The sequence below is a fragment of the Strigops habroptila genome, chromosome 14 (assembly GCF_004027225.2).
Source record: "Strigops habroptila isolate Jane chromosome 14, bStrHab1.2.pri, whole genome shotgun sequence".
Taxonomy (NCBI): Eukaryota; Metazoa; Chordata; class Aves; order Psittaciformes; family Psittacidae; genus Strigops; species Strigops habroptila.
The window spans coordinates 5,550,799-5,568,635 of NC_044290.2; the positions used below are offsets into that span (position 1 = coordinate 5,550,799).

General features: G+C 48.9%; 1 protein-coding gene across 3 annotated transcripts in view; it reads right to left on the bottom strand.

The window, feature by feature from the left end:
* Positions 1-17,837, bottom strand: part of TEKT3 (tektin 3) — a 112,094-nt gene that overhangs the window by 17,011 nt on the left and 77,246 nt on the right. The window contains exons 2-9 of one of the 3 annotated variants that reach the window (XM_030505808.1): positions 15,238-15,320; positions 13,974-14,586; positions 13,347-13,430; positions 11,711-11,781; positions 11,334-11,477; positions 9,848-10,070; positions 9,033-9,187; positions 7,791-7,992 (exon numbers count right to left, since the gene is read on the bottom strand). In XM_030505808.1, coding sequence (XP_030361668.1) covers positions 7,791-7,992; positions 9,033-9,187; positions 9,848-10,070; positions 11,334-11,477; positions 11,711-11,781; positions 13,347-13,430; positions 13,974-14,552 — 1,458 coding nt within the window. In that variant the 5' untranslated portion in view covers positions 14,553-14,586; positions 15,238-15,320. Of the gene's footprint in view, positions 1-7,790; positions 7,993-9,032; positions 9,188-9,847; positions 10,071-11,333; positions 11,478-11,710; positions 11,782-13,346; positions 13,431-13,973; positions 14,587-15,237; positions 15,321-16,991; positions 17,081-17,837 lie in introns of those variants that run through there. The other 2 variants (XM_030505809.1, XM_030505807.1) reach the window with 2 other exon arrangements.

Sequence of the window (17,837 nt, forward strand, 5' to 3'; positions counted from 1 at the left end):
TCCTTGGCCCATCTCCCCTCGGCACTCCCGGCCTCTTAGGCCCTCTCCCCAAAGGAAAGGGGGGGACTTTCCCAGCCCATCTCCCCTCGGGACCGTTGGAGAAGAGGGAAGGGGGGGCTGTCCTCACCCCTCTCCCCAGCGGACTCCCGAAGCGAGAGGGCTCCCCCCGTCCCTCTCCTCTGTGCACCCCAGAGGATCTCTCCGGACCCCCCCCCCCAACCAGCCCGGCTACCGGAGCGGAGCAGCGCGGCCCGTACTCACGTCGCGGCGGAGCCGAGCGGCGCTGGGCAGCGGGCGCGGAGCGAAGCGGAGCGGGCGGCGGCGCTGTCAAGTTTCCCCTTTAACCGGGGCCACCGCCCCGCTTGCGTCTGCGAGACGGGGCGGGCCCAGCGCCGCGCCCGCTGCTCCTCCTATAACAGAGGCAGCGCCCGGCCCGGCCCGTCGAGCCCGGGACACTGCTGGGAGGTACTGAGCGACCCGTCGCCATCCCCCGCACACACGCACGGCCACTCCCATCGCGCAGCGGGGAGGTTATGAAGGGGGGGACACCCCCGGCGTGGCTGCTCCCCTCTTCTTCCCCACCACGACACCTAGCGAGGAATCCCCGGCGTGGGGAGCCCCTGCTGCTCAGCCCACCCGTGGAACGAGTAGGGCGAGAACGGCCGGGCAGCGGCTCTGCCCCGCTCCGCTTTCCGGAGCGGCCACGCGTGGCCGTGGAGGGGTCCCTGCGTGTCCCGGGGCGGCCCCCCCGAGGTGTGAGGCTGCGGAAGGTCTGTGAGACCCTGGTCAGGGATCCGTGGGACAGGATTTGGGGAATGAAGTCGGGGGGAACATAATCTCTGTTCACACAGTGCAGCTGTGTCCAGGGAACTGACACCTTTTTGATTTGCTCCTGCAATGGCAATGCGCAGGAGCTCTTGGGCTGGAGTTTTTTAGCACCTGAAAGGAACTGAGCGACTTTTTGCTAAATGGAGGGTGAGATCTTCCAAAATGGGGAGGAAGGGGTGGCTGCACTCAGTACAGAAGCCTTCACTCATTCCTCAATCACAGCTGATCTGTTGAAATAAACCTCCCCCAGCAGTCCCCGTAGGAGAGTTGAACGCTCCTGGGAGTCCTGAGCACCACCACCAACCTTCCCATCACCTCTCGCCTCTTGACACACCAGCTCAAAACCAGTCCTGCTTTGCTGCAGAGACGAGAGGATTCGGCATCCAGCCACTGAAACTAAATCTTGGGAGAAAAAAGGGAGAGGAGCGTGCTTGGCTCCTTCCTCCTGGCAAGCAGAGCCTGTTCCCTGCAGCACGGGCTCTGGCTTGGCTCCTCCGCGCTTGCGTAAGTGGTCCCATCACACGCATTAGCCAGCAAGTGGATGTTCAGAGCACCCTGGGGTTGGGAGGGGATGGGCCAGTGGCTGAAACAAGGTCCCCAGCCTCACACTGTGCTCAAGCCCTTGTTTCAGTACATGCCTGCATGCCCCACCACGATGCCAAATGGTGCTCTAGCAGCACCAGCTCTGCCTCGTGCCCAGCCTGGCTCCAAAGGATGCAATTCGCCCTCCCCTCTGAAAAACACCCACCCATTTCCCTGCTGCTACCACCTCCCTGCATCACCCTGTGACACTGCACACGCCGACGGGAGCCAGTGCCATCCGTGACTGCAAGCTCCAGAGGACTAAAACATCTGGACCAACATCAGTACATTCCTCTCTAATGAGGCTATTTTGGGCTGTCTTGCCTCTGTGGGTTGAGCGCCTGTGCTGTGCTCAGAGCAGAAGGAGCCACCACGATCGGGGCTGCGCAGACAAGGAGGGAGAAGGGGCTTGTCCCCAAGGACTGCAATCTAGCCTGCCATTACAGACTGGCTTCTGATGTGGGTTTATAAGTCCAAGATCTCAGTTGCTGTGTCCCTAGATAAATTACCTTACCCATTCCCCGAAAGCACAGCAGGGAGATGCACAGTGGTGAAAAGCAGCTGGGAGCTGGGGGGTCCATACTGCACCCAAGCTCCTCTGTGAATATGGGGCAGCAAAGCCACCTCGGCTCCAGTCCTGAAAACTGTACCCAAAGCAGCTTTTTAAGCACAGGAGAAAGATCTGAAACTTAAATCAGGAAAAAAGTAGCCTGCGAGTAATAAAGCCTGGTTTGGCTGAGAGTTGTGGACTAGAAACAGTGAAGGAAGCCCAGAGAGAAGAGCACATCACTCCCGTGCTACTCAGACATCTTCCTTCGTGGAAAGGTGCATCGTCCAAACAGAGCAGGGCTTTGGAAAAACATGTGCTGAGCATGTGATGGGGTCTGTGCTGTGCCAGGGAGCATGGTGAGTTCACATGAAGCTCCTCTCTGTGCCTCCCATCAACTGGACGTGCTCGATGGCCACTGTCCAAGCCATGAGGTGAGAAAGTGAGGATGTTCACAGCAAAGTCTTTGAGGAACTACTGGAGAGACAGCATCAGTACCTGACCCAGCATGGCCAGAGCATCACACAGCGCTGCCCATTGAGGAGCTCAAAAGCTGCCCCCGCTCCATGTCCATCTGAGCATGGCTGGTAATGGTCATCACTGCCTAAATAAAAGCAGGCGCCACAATACATCCGAAAAATGCTTTGCATACAAACCAGGTTGGCCACAGCCTGTGCTGGGAATAGTGTAAGATCGATGGCTTGTACAAACACTGGGTAAAAACATGGATTTCTCACTTTGAGACTATTCCATGGGATCAATTAAAATTTACAATACTTCAGCTTGAATTTCTAGAATGAAATAATGAGAATTCAGCAGGGAAAGTGGGGTTTATATCACTTTAAAGGACAGTGATGGTCTTTGAGGACTGCTGAAAAGGGTCTAGGTCTCATTTATCTGTGGCTGTGGCATCATGGGCTCTGCCATCGGTCCAGCATACATGGACACCAACCATTCCACTCTCCAGCCCAGGTGACTCTTCAGCATTTTCAAGCTACATAAAAAGGCAAGATTTTCCCTGTATATCTCTTTGGGGATGGACTTGTTTAACCCCAAGATTTTGCTTTGTCATCACAATTTTAGGGACTCACTTCCTCTTCCCTACACTAGTGATTAAGACCATTAGGATCTAAATGCAAAGGGGAAGGGGCAGAAATCTGCACTGTCATCAGTGAGCCCGCAGCTCATAATGGATAATGGGGGGGGGGGGGTGGAATCCTGTTTTCAAACAACTGTGTCATTAGAGAAAGAAGGAGAGCAAGATAAGGATTGACTCGCATTTTATGGAGAACTTATAGTGCCCCCTCAACAACAAACATCCATGTATATATAAATACACATACACAGAGAGAAATAACTGTCTAAATAAGTATTTCCAGTCGAAGGGCTCTCTCCAGCTTGAGAACACAGCCCCTGCTGGCAGCAAGTGCAGGGCTCAGAGGGCTGCCAGGGTCTTGCCCTTTCCCCAGCACATAGAGGGACGTGCACTGAGCTGGGTCTCAGCTAGGCAGGAGGCAGCTGCTGTGCCTAAGGAAGAGGTGCCATTGCAAGGGGAATGAGCCTTTTCTCCACTGTTTAGATCAAAATGCACTGAGAGAGTGTGGGTTTTACCTTTCCTGATAGAGCTGCTGGAATGGTTATCTGAAAAGCCATTTCCAAGCAGAAAAAAAGCAGGAGGGGAGGCATTTATATTGAGCAAACTTCTAAAACAAGAGGTCTAATACATCTTGGAGACATTTACTTCCTTTTCCTGACATTTGTTTTCCACCAAGAGAAATTTATGAAACATTTTCGTCCTGTCTGCATTCATGCCCAAAACCCAACGTCATCCAACTTTTTGCTTTCAACTCCAAGCCAGTTGTCATCACTGATAGAGTCAGGCTGAAATCACTGGAGAAAATCCCACCAGCTTCAATGAAACCAAAATTTACCCACTGACTCCAAAACCCCAGAGAAACCAACTGAGTTTCCCAACTGGGACTTGACTCTGAACACAGAGTCAGAACACAGCCAGATGCTTTCCGTCACTGTGATTTGTGCTCATCTTCTGCATGCTGACAGCATATAGAAGAACCCAACCTTCTGTGAGCTCTGGTGTTGAACCTACAAATCTAAACCAGCTTTGAGCCACCTTTATGCCCAAGCTATTGAGTTTTACACTTTGGCTTCAGCAGTTCCAGACTGGTCCCTTTTTCAGCCTCCTCCATGGTCCCAACAGTGACCACTGATGCTCTGAGGGTGACGGTGCTCCATCCCCAGCAGCTCCCTGCGGAAGGACACAGTGGTGCTGCAAGTCTGCAAGGGCTCGAAGAACAACTGGATCAAGACCATGTGAAACAAATCCATGGGGGGATATTAAACTCAAGGACAGCCATGTCAGCTCAGGAAGTCCTCGAGATACTAATTGCTGGAAGCTGGGAAAGTGGACTGGGAAAGTATCACAGAGTGCTTGCCTTGTCCTGGCGCTTTTATCTAAGCGTCTCCTGTTGGATCTGTTACAGGCTGAATCCGGCGCTTGCTGGACTTTGGTCTGAGCCAGCACAGGCATTTCTATGATCCTATTTTCCTTATTTTTTTTTCCTCTTAGCATTTTGCCGAAGTTTTCTCCCTTTTTTCTTTTTATTTTTGTTCCATAATAACCATGAGTTTGGGGTTTTCTTTCCCTGACTGCTGATGCTGTTTTGGGAATTCTCTCTCCCTTGAGCATAATAATCTGCATTAGTTACAAAATATATCATTAACATGGGTTTTTGGCAAGCTTTCATTTCACCCACATTCATAACAGAGTCCTCCAGGACATTCAATAGTTTTTCTTTTCTTAGTCAACACAATCACCCAACCTCCTTTCTGGATAACTTCTTGATAGGCTAGCCTTGACTGTTCAGCTGGATCCTGGACTGACATGGATGAAACAATGCTGTCCTGGCTTTATTCATTTATTTCCTTTCCTCCAGTCAGTAATCAATTAGTTTACAAACCTGGCCCTGCAGGGTTTATTGGGATGGTGCAGGAGGGTGGGAATATGGCTGTGGGATGCAAAGGAATTTCCACAAACTAACTTTCTCAGCAACTTGGCTGATAAAGGCAGCAATAAACCAATAAAAGCAGGCGCAGCATTCTTCAACCTGAAGGCATTTAAAAGAAAGGAAATGTTGAAAGGAAACGTCACATCAGTGCAGAAAGGCAGCTGAGGCAGACGGGGTTCTACTTAGAAGTGATCTGTGAAAGCAAATCATGTAATAGTACAAAAGCATCTTGTGCATCAGAAGCAGGAAGCCAGGACAGGACAGTTGTTTAATGTCCCTGGTATACATCAACCATAGGGGCTGCTCACCTGCAACCCCAAAACCAACCCTGCAGTGATTGAACCAAACAGCTCTGTCATGGGAGGCAAATCCATGCATGAGAAGGAGAGCCTGCCACAAGCCACGTGTCTATCGAAATTTCCCACAAATCCCTCTCCCAAGAGACCCATTTTACAGGAGTTCCATGGCAGGGCTGGCTCCTGTCATGGGATGTGCCCAGGACACACTGCAAGAGGGGAAAAAGACGACACAAACTGAAGCACATGTAGAATTAGACAATCAAAGTGCATGGGGAGTGGATTTTAGAGTATCAGTTACCAGAAGAAGTAACATCAATACTGTCGACTTATGGAAAACTGGCGTGGAGAGAATGAAACCCCAGAGGGACCAGGGAATTCTCTAATGTCTGGGAAATCTGCTGCAGGAAAGCAGGAAGTATTTGTGAAAGAAATGAGAGAAGCTGCAACTGAAATTCCTCTGATCAAGGCTCAAATGGATGAAAGAAATGCAGTGCCAATATTGTGTAAAGAGAGGGTAGGACGACAAGATAACAGTTGGGTAATTGCGACACCACATAAATTATGTCAATTAGGAGAAAGCCTTAAAGGAGTTAGGCTACTGGGAAAGATGAGTGTTTGGGGTGCTTTGGAAGCAAAACTGGAGAAGAGTCTTTGGCTGCTGACTATTACTGGCGTGCCCTCATAAAAAAACGGAACTCAGATATTTTATGTGACACAAAAGTGAAGGTGGAAGTGAAACGAATGTGAAGCTGTCGCTGATGCCAGGACTTTGCTCAAAGCATGAGCCTTGCAGAAAGGGTCTGTGTGTGCCTCCACTTCCCAGCGCTCGGCTGGGGACAAATGTGCAGGACCCATCTCTCAAGTAAGAAAACAGTTCTGCCTGAAAACCAGCCATCTGGAGCAGGGCTTCAAAACAGCAGCACAGCCAAATCACCAGGGTTTGTGAAAGTCATCAGTAAAGGAGCACAGGGAGAGTAGCAGCACAAAGGCCAGAAGGATGCTAACAAATACTGCTAGTCCCAATGAGTTCAGCATGCCAAAGGCTTATTTTGGGGAGGGAGATAAGTGGAGAAAGAGAAGGTGTGATGAGCTGGACAGTTTTCCCTGCTTATGGTTTTATGTTCTGTCTGGAAAGGGTAGCTGCTGTGTCCGAGGGGCTCTGGCTCCAAGATACACACAAAGTAAGGGAAATCTATTTTTAGTCTCCATGAGAGAGAAGTGCTAGTAAAAAAAAGGTTAAAAAGACAATTGCTTCCTGTTTAGGGCTGCTGCTGTGGAGGGAGACCCTCGCAAGATGCTGAGGCTGGGGCAGGGCCTCGGTGCAGGTTACACCTCACCCTGGGAGAGCAGGAGACCAGGTAGGTCTGACCAGAGCTGTGCTGGGAGATGGAGTCATATGGGGATGCGAGACAAGGGAAGATGCTCTCAGCTCCCAAGAGCCCCCATGCTGGGCCAGGAGGTCCATGCCCTGGATTCCTGAGGGAGAAGAAGGGGCTTGAGCTTCTGCTCCTTTGGGATTATTGGTGCTTGAAGGCTTTAGGCTGAGCTCAACTCTGCTTTGGTTTAAAGATTCAAGAGTGTCTAAGTGACACATGAGTCTAAGGAGACAATTTGCAAAGTGAATTTCATGCTGAATCTCAGATGGATTGAAGACTTACCCCTCTGTAAGTTCAAAGACTTGGTAGAATAGGTCTGATTTGCAACAAGACAGCAGGTACCATGGCAGTCGGAGTGGCTGGCTTAAGGACCAATGCATTTCTTTATCTTCAAAGTGCTTTGGTGCTTCCACCAACAAACTACATGCAAGAGGTTACATTAGGAACCAATCCATACTCACCCAAATTAAACCCGCAGCAGTTTCTTCAGTTAGCTGGTTGAAAGTGCTTCCTCATTTGAAGACCCCAGCACTAATATTTTAGATGACATTTAAATTTTCTTTTAATTTAATTAAGATCTTTCAATTGTTAAGATTCTTTTGATTTAAGTGAGAAAATTATCATTAAATTATCATTAGAAATAAGCTTAAAATGCAAATTCTTCTGTTTAGGAACAGAACATACTGCAACTCTGCACCATTAAAAATACATTATGGATGTCAACAGTTAATTACTCTGACAAGTAACTTTACTTCCCCTTGTGTTTTTCCCATATCAGACAGACTCAAAAGGAGGAAGGCATCAAAGTTTTTCTCCTAAAATCACAGACTTGAAAGGGTAGGAATGAATCCCCATGGGTGGATTTACTCTTCGTTGCATGAAGGATATTTTCTGATACTTTCTGGCAGTGGAAAGAGAAAAAAACAAAGGAAAAAGAAATAATCCTGGCAGACCATGGAACACACCAAGTGATAGTTTAATTTCTACTCAGGGCTGTCATCAGGAAGTGAAAGTTTAATAGTGTATTTTGGAAGCATCTTGGCAGAACTGGGAATGCATCCTAGCAAAACTGGGAATATCTCCTGCAGCAGGTACTGTGAGTTTGGCACAGCCCAGCCTAAACGTAACCCACCAGGCGTGGAGTGCTGGGAAAGGTCTTGCGCATCCCCATGCACTTCTCCTGGTCAATGAAGAGCGAGTTGGCTTTGACAGCCAGGTCATGCTCCAGCACTGACTTGGCGCGAACCAGTGTTTGCAGCGCGTCCTCAGCGTCACTCAGCCGCTGCTGAAGGTTCTGAATTGTCTCATCAAGTTCATAGACCTCGTTGACAAGGCTGGAAGACAGGCAAGAAATCCCATTAACGGTCCTGTCACAGGGGTGGTTTCCACCATGCTGTTGCTAATAGGCCCCTTGGGCACAGGGTTTCCTCCTTCAGCCTGTTCAGACTGACTCTGACCCCCCATTTTTGCCTGATGCATGGGAAAGCTGAGAGCAGAGCTTCTCTGGACCTCTATGGGGAGGCATGGTTTGCTCTGTCTTTAGCAATGCACAGCCGTGTCTCCCAGAGCAGCTCCTGCCGCCAAGAAGAGGGATGAGTGGATGTGGTTTCCTGTTTGGTTTTAGAGGTTTGTTGGTTCACCCTCCTGGATTTCCCTGTTCGAGGGTCCTCCCTGCACCTATGAGTGCACACACAGCAAAGTAGGACAGATGGGAGAGGCTAAAAGTGAATATGAAACAAGTGGAGGATGGATAATACAATGGTGAGATGCTCAACAGGCTCCAGGGCTGGGTTTAAATGGCTTTTGAAAAGCGGCTTTCCGTGAAGTCATGCCCAGAGGGCTCCAGAAGAGATGAGGTTTGGGGTCCCTCACAGGGGGTGCTGCTGGGCACTCAGAGAAGCCCGTTTCTCCACAGCCCCTTGGGGTGCAATCCCAAAGAGCTCCCTATGTCCTGGAAAGGATTTCCAGTGTCCCCAGGGAAGGGGAGGACAGCCCTTAGTGCTTATATCTCCATATGGTGCACCCTTTCTTGCAGTTACCCAAAAGGAAGGAGCTAAGTGCTGCCAGCATGAGCCTAATGGAGAATAAAGGGCTTATCCTTCAAAACTGAGCACATTCAGCCACTGGGAAGCAGGCAGGAGAGAAGATGACATTTACTCAAGTGGGAAAAACTCAGCCCTGATTAGGTGACATCAGGCTGGATCTGGCCATGGTGTACAGCCTCTGTGGCTGCACCCAAAGGCTGGGATACCTGCTCATTGCTTTTGATTGTATCAATGCATTTATAGAAGGAAAGGAAAATAAATAACATTAACTTTGTCACCCAGTGATGCTCCTGAGTGCTACCACCACCAACTCCTCAGGGACCCCTTACCGGAGCTGGGGAGGGTCCCGGCACAGCTCCATGTTTGGTCTCCATGTGCGCTCATCCAGCCGGGTCTGAGCCACTTTTAATGGAGGTCCTTTGTCCCGAATGGCTTTGCGGATAGCTGCTATGTTCATCTCAAGCTGGAAGATTTCCTGCAGAGTCTGGAGTGGAAAACAAACACATGCATAAATTAAAAATAACAGTCTCAAGTGACAAAATAATTTCCCTTTTCTCCTGTCTGCAGAAAAAAACCACGTTCAATAAGCAAACCCCAGGCTCAGGCCATTGTCACTCTGCCACACATCAAGGCACAGATCCAGAAGAGATTTCTCTTCAGGAAAAGCCATTCATTGCTGTTGCTGTCACATCAGAGGAGGTTTTGGAATAGTGATGGATCTATTGAATTACCAGCTTCCCAAAATTACTGCTTGCAGGAACTGATCATCCATCAATAGCAACTAACAGAGGGAAAGTTTTTAATGGATCCTCATTTCAGGCTGTGGCATCAGTCCACAGCGCTCCAAGCCCAGTCTCTGCTCGGTTAATCAATAGTGTGTTGACTGCTTTACAGGAAGCTTTCCATGAGACCCACTGGCTCGAGCCAGGTGCCCATCACGGATCTCCGCTTCCTCTGCTTGGCAGAGCAATGTAGGAAACACATGGATAACCATGCAGCAAACTCAGAGTGCTGAGACTGAAAGCATGTCCTTGGAGGAGAAGCAAGCCTGCAAACCCCCCACAGGCTGAAATAGCTACCAGGAGACGCAAGCAGCATCTCTAGAAGTGATGGTGTCACACCGAAAGGGAGGAGTTCAGGCTACCTTGGCCAGGTGAGTCTGAATCTTGCTCTTGGCATCGGCTGTCTCAGAGATGCGGTTGGTGAACGCGACGTTGACTGTGTTGAACTGGCTCCACATCTCATCAGCCGTCACTGCCAGCAGGGTCTCGATGTTGTCCCGCAGCTTGGCAGAGGCTGCCCGGTCATTCTGGGAGCGGAAGATGTTGGTGTCTGTGAACTTGGCCCATGTCTCCGGCACCGTGATCCTGGGAGGGGAAAGGAGAAGCCCTGGTGAGCCCATGGGCAGGCATGGACCTTGTCGTGGACCCTGCCATGGACCCTGCCAAGGAGCAGTGTGGTTAAATGTAGATTAAATCTACGCTCTTAATTTGACCAGATGAAAGTGAAACATCTGGGCACTATTTGTTCAGTAATGCTTATCAAATGATGACATGCTCACGAGGACAGCTGTGTTACTTATGAAAGCTCAAACAAAACATTTTCCCAGAAAGAAAGAGAGATTTTAATCAGGCCTCATATTTACATATTCGAGGCATTTAAGTGCCAAGTGATTCCCAGCTACACAACAACACGCAGTCAATTCGTTTTGCTCATAACTCATCTCGGTTTCACACTAAACTGAATGAGCATTAGATAATATTCCATTCCCTGTCTGTGCATTCAGGATGAAGCTCACGCCTGTGCAATAGTCCAGAACAAGGTCAACAAAAGACTTAAATACCACATAAGCTCCATTTAAAACATGCTGATTCTCGGCACATTTTACCCTCCTCTGAATTTTAGCATCAATCCTTTGCAATTTATTTGCCCATCTAAATATGTCTGAGCTTCACTGTGAATAATTATTCAAACATTAGAAAAACTGAATCAATCTATGCCCCACATAAACTGCATGCATCTGTGTGAGCAGTAGAGTTATTCCCTCAGCCCTTTGCCACTTAGGGCATATCTCTGTGAGTGCTGGTTGAGGTCATCATTCATTTACTGCAGAGCCAAAGCCAAATTCCTGGCACCCAAGAGCAGCTGAACTCTATCCCAGGACCGTGCTCTCTATTTCTTTATCTCCTGTGTCATTTCGGCTCCCTGCCAGGCCCTCTCCATGCAGGGGTGAACCCCGCTGACTTTACGTCAATGAGAAGCACTCAGGCAAGCACTGACACATATTTGAAATATGCATTAACTTAATGAGCTGTGCAGAGGTGCTGGGCTGAATTCATTTTTCCAGCTGGTCTCTGAACCCTGATATAATGTTTAATTAGGTGGGACTTGCTTTCGATGGGATATTTGACTTGCTTTTGCCTGCGGGATGTTCAGCATCCAGCTGAAAGCAGAGAGTTGTTCTCCCTTTATGGTGAGTGGGGAGAAAGGGCCCCTCTGAGGCGGGTGTCTCCAGGCGGGATGGATGTGCCACACATAGACACATGCCTTTATAGTGGTCTGGTGGAAACCAGCTCCCTGCCAGGGAGGGGCACCATGCCCCTCAGTGCTCAACACCCACGTGCACTCACGTGGCATCAACTCGCTCCACCCCTCGGTAGTAGCTGATCCCATCGGAGGTGTTCCTCAGGTGGTAGCACTTGTCATCAATGCGGTGAGCTGACTGCTTGTTGGCCAGGTCCCTCTCCAGGTCGTGCTGGGCTCCCCTGTTGGACCTTCAACACACAAACACCAGCCATCAGTGGGGAAGCTTGGGTGGAATGGTTTCCTTCGCATCCTGCTTCCCTGCAGCTCCTGTCTGGGCAGCTATGTGCTCCCACAAGCATCACTGCCAGCTTCCCATGGAGCCCGCAGGGTTTCAAGCCTGCAGGGTGTGGGTAGAGGTAGGGGTCTGCTGGGGGTGCACATTACAGCCCTGCAGCTGATGAGATAAGGAGCTCCTCCTTACATGAGCTGGGCTTTCGCCTTATCCAGGTGCTGCTGCATCCTCTCCTGGCAGGACTTGATGATGTCGACTTCCTGGGCAAAGGCAAAGCGTGACCCCATCAGTGTCCATGCTCAGTCCTCCTAGCCACACTCATCCCCTCACACCTCTCAACCTCACACACAGCAAGAACTTGCCTGCTTGTCTTTCTGTCCATAGCAGACAGGCAGGGAGTGGAGAAAGTGCTTCCCCAACCCCAGCGCACCCACTTGTGCAGCCGAGCCTGTGCACAGCAACTGGGAGGGGACAGGGTGCTGCTGTGGCCACAGCCATGGCCTCTCAATTTGCTTTCAGGGTGGGTTGCCAAGTGGTTTTTCATCTTGACATCTATGACAAGTGCTGGTTAGTTCCACTATAGGGAGACAGGGACAGATCCTGACTCGATAGGAACAAGCACAGTGGTTTCCTGGACCAACAGCCCTACACATCCCCATCCCCAATCTGCCTTTTTTGCTCCCAAAATGTTTTCCTCCCCATGAGAAATCCCATCTGTATGGGACAAGAGGAGACTTTGGTGTAAATCCCCAGTCACTTCTAAGCAGCACTGAGCTCCGCTGGAGGAAGGCATGTGTTGCTCTCAGCCCACTTGAAGTCAGAATAAATCTATGTATTTAAGAAGCCTCAGCTTTCAGAGGCAGATGATTACTGTTCCAAACCCAGGAATTTTTAAGTCCTCCTGTCTGCATTAGCTAGCTGAAAAGTGCAGTCTAAATGCATCCCAAACACTTAAACCCCAAAATGCCATTATGGAGATACCAGCTTTGATTATTTTCCTAAAATCTCATGACCTTTAATTTAATCTTTTAATTTGTTAGAGCCTGACTCATAAGAAAAGATCTTCTAATGGAGCAGTGGCTCCACAGTCCCAGGGGCCGCAATTTCCTTCCCAGTTTCGTGCTGCCTTTGCGGTGATTGTATTTCACTGTACCCTGCATTAGGATCCCATCTTCTGTGCCAGCTCTCAGCATGTTTGCTTTTTATTCATAATTTAAAGCAGACTATATAAAGGCAGGCAGGAGTGCACGTTTTTATGATCTCTATAAAATCCATTGCCTGAGCACACATAGTCCTACTGCAGCCACACTGCTCTGAGCAAAGCTGAGCTAAGCTGGGGGTAGATGTAATATCTTTTATTAGAGCAACTAATATAGTTGGCAAAACCAGACAAGCTGTCGGGCACACACTGTCGTCTCCATATCTGTGTGTGCATGTGTGTTAAATATATATAGATATATGTGTGAGATATAGATATAGACATACATCATATGTGTGTGATACGGATACATATAGATCCTGTGCTGGCAGGGCTCTAAAAGGCAGGATAGTCTCATAAATTCCCTGAAGAGGGACAGAGGACCCCAATAGGCTACACAAAAACCCAGCTGGTTTTCAGCTATCCTTTCCTCTGTAAGGGCAAGCCTTACCTACCCTGCATGTTCATGCTGCTGCATGGGGGAACACGGCCCCAGCCCAATGGATTTTGGGGGTCTGAAGAGTTTTAGCACCTCACCAGCATTAAGGAGCCAGCCAGGCAACAGGGCTATTTAGAGTAGTTTAGGTAAAAATAACTTTAACACATGATCTGTGTTGCCAAACTTACTCTGAAGAGCTGTTTCTCCACCTCGTCATGGACTAGGTCAATGCCCATCCTCTTCTCCCGGTGAAGCAAGCACTCCCGAGCAACCTGTTGGGGACATGCCATCAGTGCAGGGGTTCCCTACAGGGGTGGTCCCCATGTCAAATAATGTAAGAAAAGAGATTATGGGTGGACACAGAGATGACAGCATGGGATAAAACGTACCCAGGGGAGATAATTTAGCTGACAACGAGCAGCCGAGCTGCAACATCAGCATTAAATCAATATGAGGGAGCACACGTGTCGCTGGTGCAACCACTGCTGAATGGAGGGACCTGTGTCAGGCTTGATGCTGACCTCACCAGAGTTTCATAGTAGGACATGGGCTTTTGTCTCTCAAACCAGGGTTTTGGATATACTGCTTATAAAAATATTTGGTTAAGCAAATACTGTTCTGATGTGCTCAGCATGTGCTGAGCGGGGATGCAGCAGATGGCAAGGGATTTGTTTATTGCGAACTTAACTAATGGTCTCTTAATAAAAACTTTCTAGATGTTACAGAGCTGTAATGAAACTTAATCAGACATTTGAATAGCTGCAGATGTTTCAGCAGGAGGCTACAGCTTGCAGCACATTGGACAAGGTGCTTACCTGGAGAGGGGCCTCTGTCTCAGCCAAGGCTCTCTCCAGTCGTTTCTTCACATCTGTGAGCGCACTGGTCTCTTTGATCATCTCATCCAGCTCATGGCAGAGCTCAGACTTCCAAAATCCTATATCATTGACACGTACTCCCAGGTTTTTGGTACTCTCTCCTTGGGTTTTCATTGTCTGCTGATGTTTATCCTGAATCATGCGGCAGGTATCATCTCTCAGGCGCTCTGCGTTCTGCCGGGAAGTCTCCGACTCTTTGTAGTTGGTCATGTTGGACTTGTACCAGTCCTCAGGGGTGTAGCGGGTGAAGAGGTCTGTTCTGTTGCAAACAAAAGGCAGTGTCTTGCCAGGGGTTATCCCCTCGGCACATTTGGAAAAGGGAGCCAAAGTTGGGTTGATGGCAGCTGTTTTATAGTAGCTTCTGGGCATCCAGGGGAGGCTGAAGGTCTGAGGCAAAGGATAGTAAGGAAAACGGTTCTTATAGCTTGAAGCCATGGTGCTTATGGCAGGCAGAAACTTGTTAGGTGTTGATCTTGGATGGGCATGCGTTGCAGTTAAGGGAGAGCCAACCAACTCCATTCTTGAACACTGCTCTGCTATTCAGGTATGTGTCCTGCACAAAGGAGACAGAAGATGACAACCTCACTCAGTAAGCTCCTGCAATTGGGTTACTTCTTACAGCAGCATATGCAACTTATAATACAAACAGCGATGCACACAGCACCCACACGTCGCCTGCACAGGCCTACAACTCTTGAAAGCAAATCCCTTCTGACAGAATCCCAAGCATTTGTATACATAAGGATTTGACTTTGTTGTTAGTATCTAGCATCAGGTCTTGAAATGCGGAGAGAAACAAATCATAGCTGCTAAGGAGAGTGACAGATATTATGCCTTCATCTTCCTTAAATCTGTCAATCCAGTGTAACTGTAGTTGCTGATTCTGGGCTGTTCATTTGTTTCTTTTGGCCAGTGTATCTGCTGATCTTATAGTACTCCAGATACAATTTTCTCTTTAAAAGTTCCATTACCAGCCCTGATAGCTTTGAACACACAGCTGCAACCAACACAGCACAATTTGCGTGTGAGGGACTCCATCCTCATCATCTCTATCTTCACTTGCATTAAATGCTCGAGTGAGAAGGCTGCAGGTGACCTGAGCTTTACAAGGCTATACCCCAAATTTGAACCCCGCCATGTATTTCAATCTAAAAAGAACAGCCATCTCTTGGCTTGCAAAGGAAGAAAAACGTCTGTGGCTCACCTGATGTAAAATAAATGCACTTGGAAAGGAAATATCCCACAGTCTTTTCAGAGCGGCTCATAAACGCCAGCCTTGCAGTAACCCTAGGAGGAATGACCACACAAGAAGATTTTGCTACCAGTAACTGCATACAGCACTGTGGGTGCTTATTGCTCTTTCCAGATACAGGTTATCAGTCAATTATAATCAGAAATAGAATGTAGAGGGCCACCAAATGTACCTAACACACCTAATCTGAGGAGGGTATGTTGTGCTTGGTATGAAGCTCTTGTGTGGTTACAGGTATCACCCACTGGTAGAACAAGTCCCTGTGGCTCTTGCAGCCAGCTGCTATGTTGCAAGGATGTATTCTCCTGCTAAGATCAGGACACTGGTGTGCTACAAGATCCCTGGGTGGGAGTGGGGTTTGACACGTGCTAAATCCTGCTTGTTATAGGATGAGATCAACTTTAATCCTTTAGAAGTGGGATGCTTGCATGACATAAACTCACTTTTATTTTGGAACAAAGCAATCACATGACTAGAGGTTTAATTGCTCCTCCTGGTCTACCCTTAGCACTTTGCATCTGTAGGCGAGCTGATTTTAAAATCACAAAACCCTCAAGAAAGAGAGTTTCTTTCATTTCAGTTACCTCTGCAACAAAGAATGCCTCTTTCTGCACAAGGGCAGGACCAAGGACTCACTCTTGCCTCCTGGAAAGCTTAAAAGGCAGTAGATGGGAGGAGACACACAGAGCCAGGCAGGCTCTGCCTGTGAGCTGCTGTTGCTGTACACCAATGTAACCCTCTAATGCCAGATACTCACAGCTCATTGACTTTCTTGGAGCCATTCCCATTTACACCAGGCGATGAGCAGACCACACAACTCATTAAACTGCACATTTTCTAACATCTAGAGGTGACCTAAGAGACTTCTTATGTCATCAGTGCCTGTAAAGCTTTGATGCAGTCAGATGAAGTGTCTCAAAATGCAGCTATTAAACAAACAAATGGCAAATACAGGAGAATAACTCCTTTAGCTAGGGCAAATTGGAGAAAAATAGGGATGAGTCAGAGGGGAAAAGTGCACAGCTTACAGCTGGGAAATCATTGAACTTTGAGGACTGTATTCTCAAGCCTTGCCCAATTTTGGCCATGTTGGCATGGGCTGCCCCAGTACCTGACTTGAGAGCAGCATAGCTGCAGGCACTGAGTCTCACCCCCGGATCCAGCCTGGCCAAAGAGGCTGTGGGATCTGCAGCGGGAAACTCACACCCTCACATTTAGCAAAGAAACTTTCACAAACACGACCCTCTGAGCCAGTTTGGCAGAACCGAGGACGAAATGTCTGTGCTCAGGTCCAACAAAAACCACTGTGTGTGCCTGTTCCCACAAACCAGTCCCTTCGGCCCTTTTGTCCCTGCTAGGGATAAACCACTGCGCTTGCCCGAGCTCCATGCCGCTTATTTATACCTGAGAAACGGCACTCAGAGAGTGGGAGATGGCGTCCCTGGCTCCCACCCCTGCAAATAAGTTGTTTCTTTTCAGGTACTGACAGACACACGTTTAAGAAAGGGAGGAAAAAGCCTTGGGAATGGACTGGAGTTACTTTTCCCTCCATTTAAAGCTGAAATAAACACCCCTGCATCCCCTCGGATAAGCCATCCCACTTCCTACCACCCCTGAACACAGGCACACATTGGGAGCCACCGACCACCTAGTTTGGGTACATTCAGATGATATAAGAGATACTGGGGAAGGATTAAGAGAAATACCTGCTTTTTAGTCCCAGTTAAAGCAGACGCTCACCCGTAGCTGCCTGGGTGTGGGGTGCACTCTGGGGTTTGGGGGTGTCCGGGGCTGCTGCTCCCTGCTGTGCTGTCAGGCTCGGTGGCAGCACTACCAGGCACTGCAGCATCCCTGGTGTCAGTGATACAGAACCAGGGGAACGTTGCCATGGGCACAGGGTGCTCAGCAACGAGGTTCTACCCAGGCCAACTCCCTGCAGCCGCTATGGCAACCTGATGCAGCCATTGGGCAATGCAGTGCTCCTGATGGGCAACATGGGGCCACCCCTGGGCAATCCAGTGCCAACTCTGTCCAACCTAATGCTGGCAACTTGATCCTTTGGGCAAACAGCCCTTGGGCATCCTAGTGCCACTCCTGGGCAGCCAAGTGTCACCCATGGGCAAACCAGTACCCTCATTGCTTCCCTTTACCACTTTAGGTTAACCATGAGCTATGTGGATGGCTCATTCAATACTCAGACAGACACATCTGCCTTCTCATAGCCTTTTTCAGTGTCTTCTCACTTTCCCAGCCATTCCAGCTGCGGATTGAGCCTGTACCAGTGTTTTACAGCTTCTCGTGAGAGCAGGGACGCCCTGCCCCACCACTCCTGCTCTCTATGCACGCACACGGAGCTGGCCTCCTCGAGAAAGCCATGCCTCTGCTGCCAAAGATCTGACATAAAAAATAACTAAAACTCTTTGGTGTATACAAAGCTTAGTACACTTTGATTTCACTTTAAACACACGTCTTGCTTTAGCCGAGTGAAGAATCAACTTAATTAAAGTGAAATAAAAAGTTCAGCACACAAGTTGCTTTTCTAGAGCTAAACC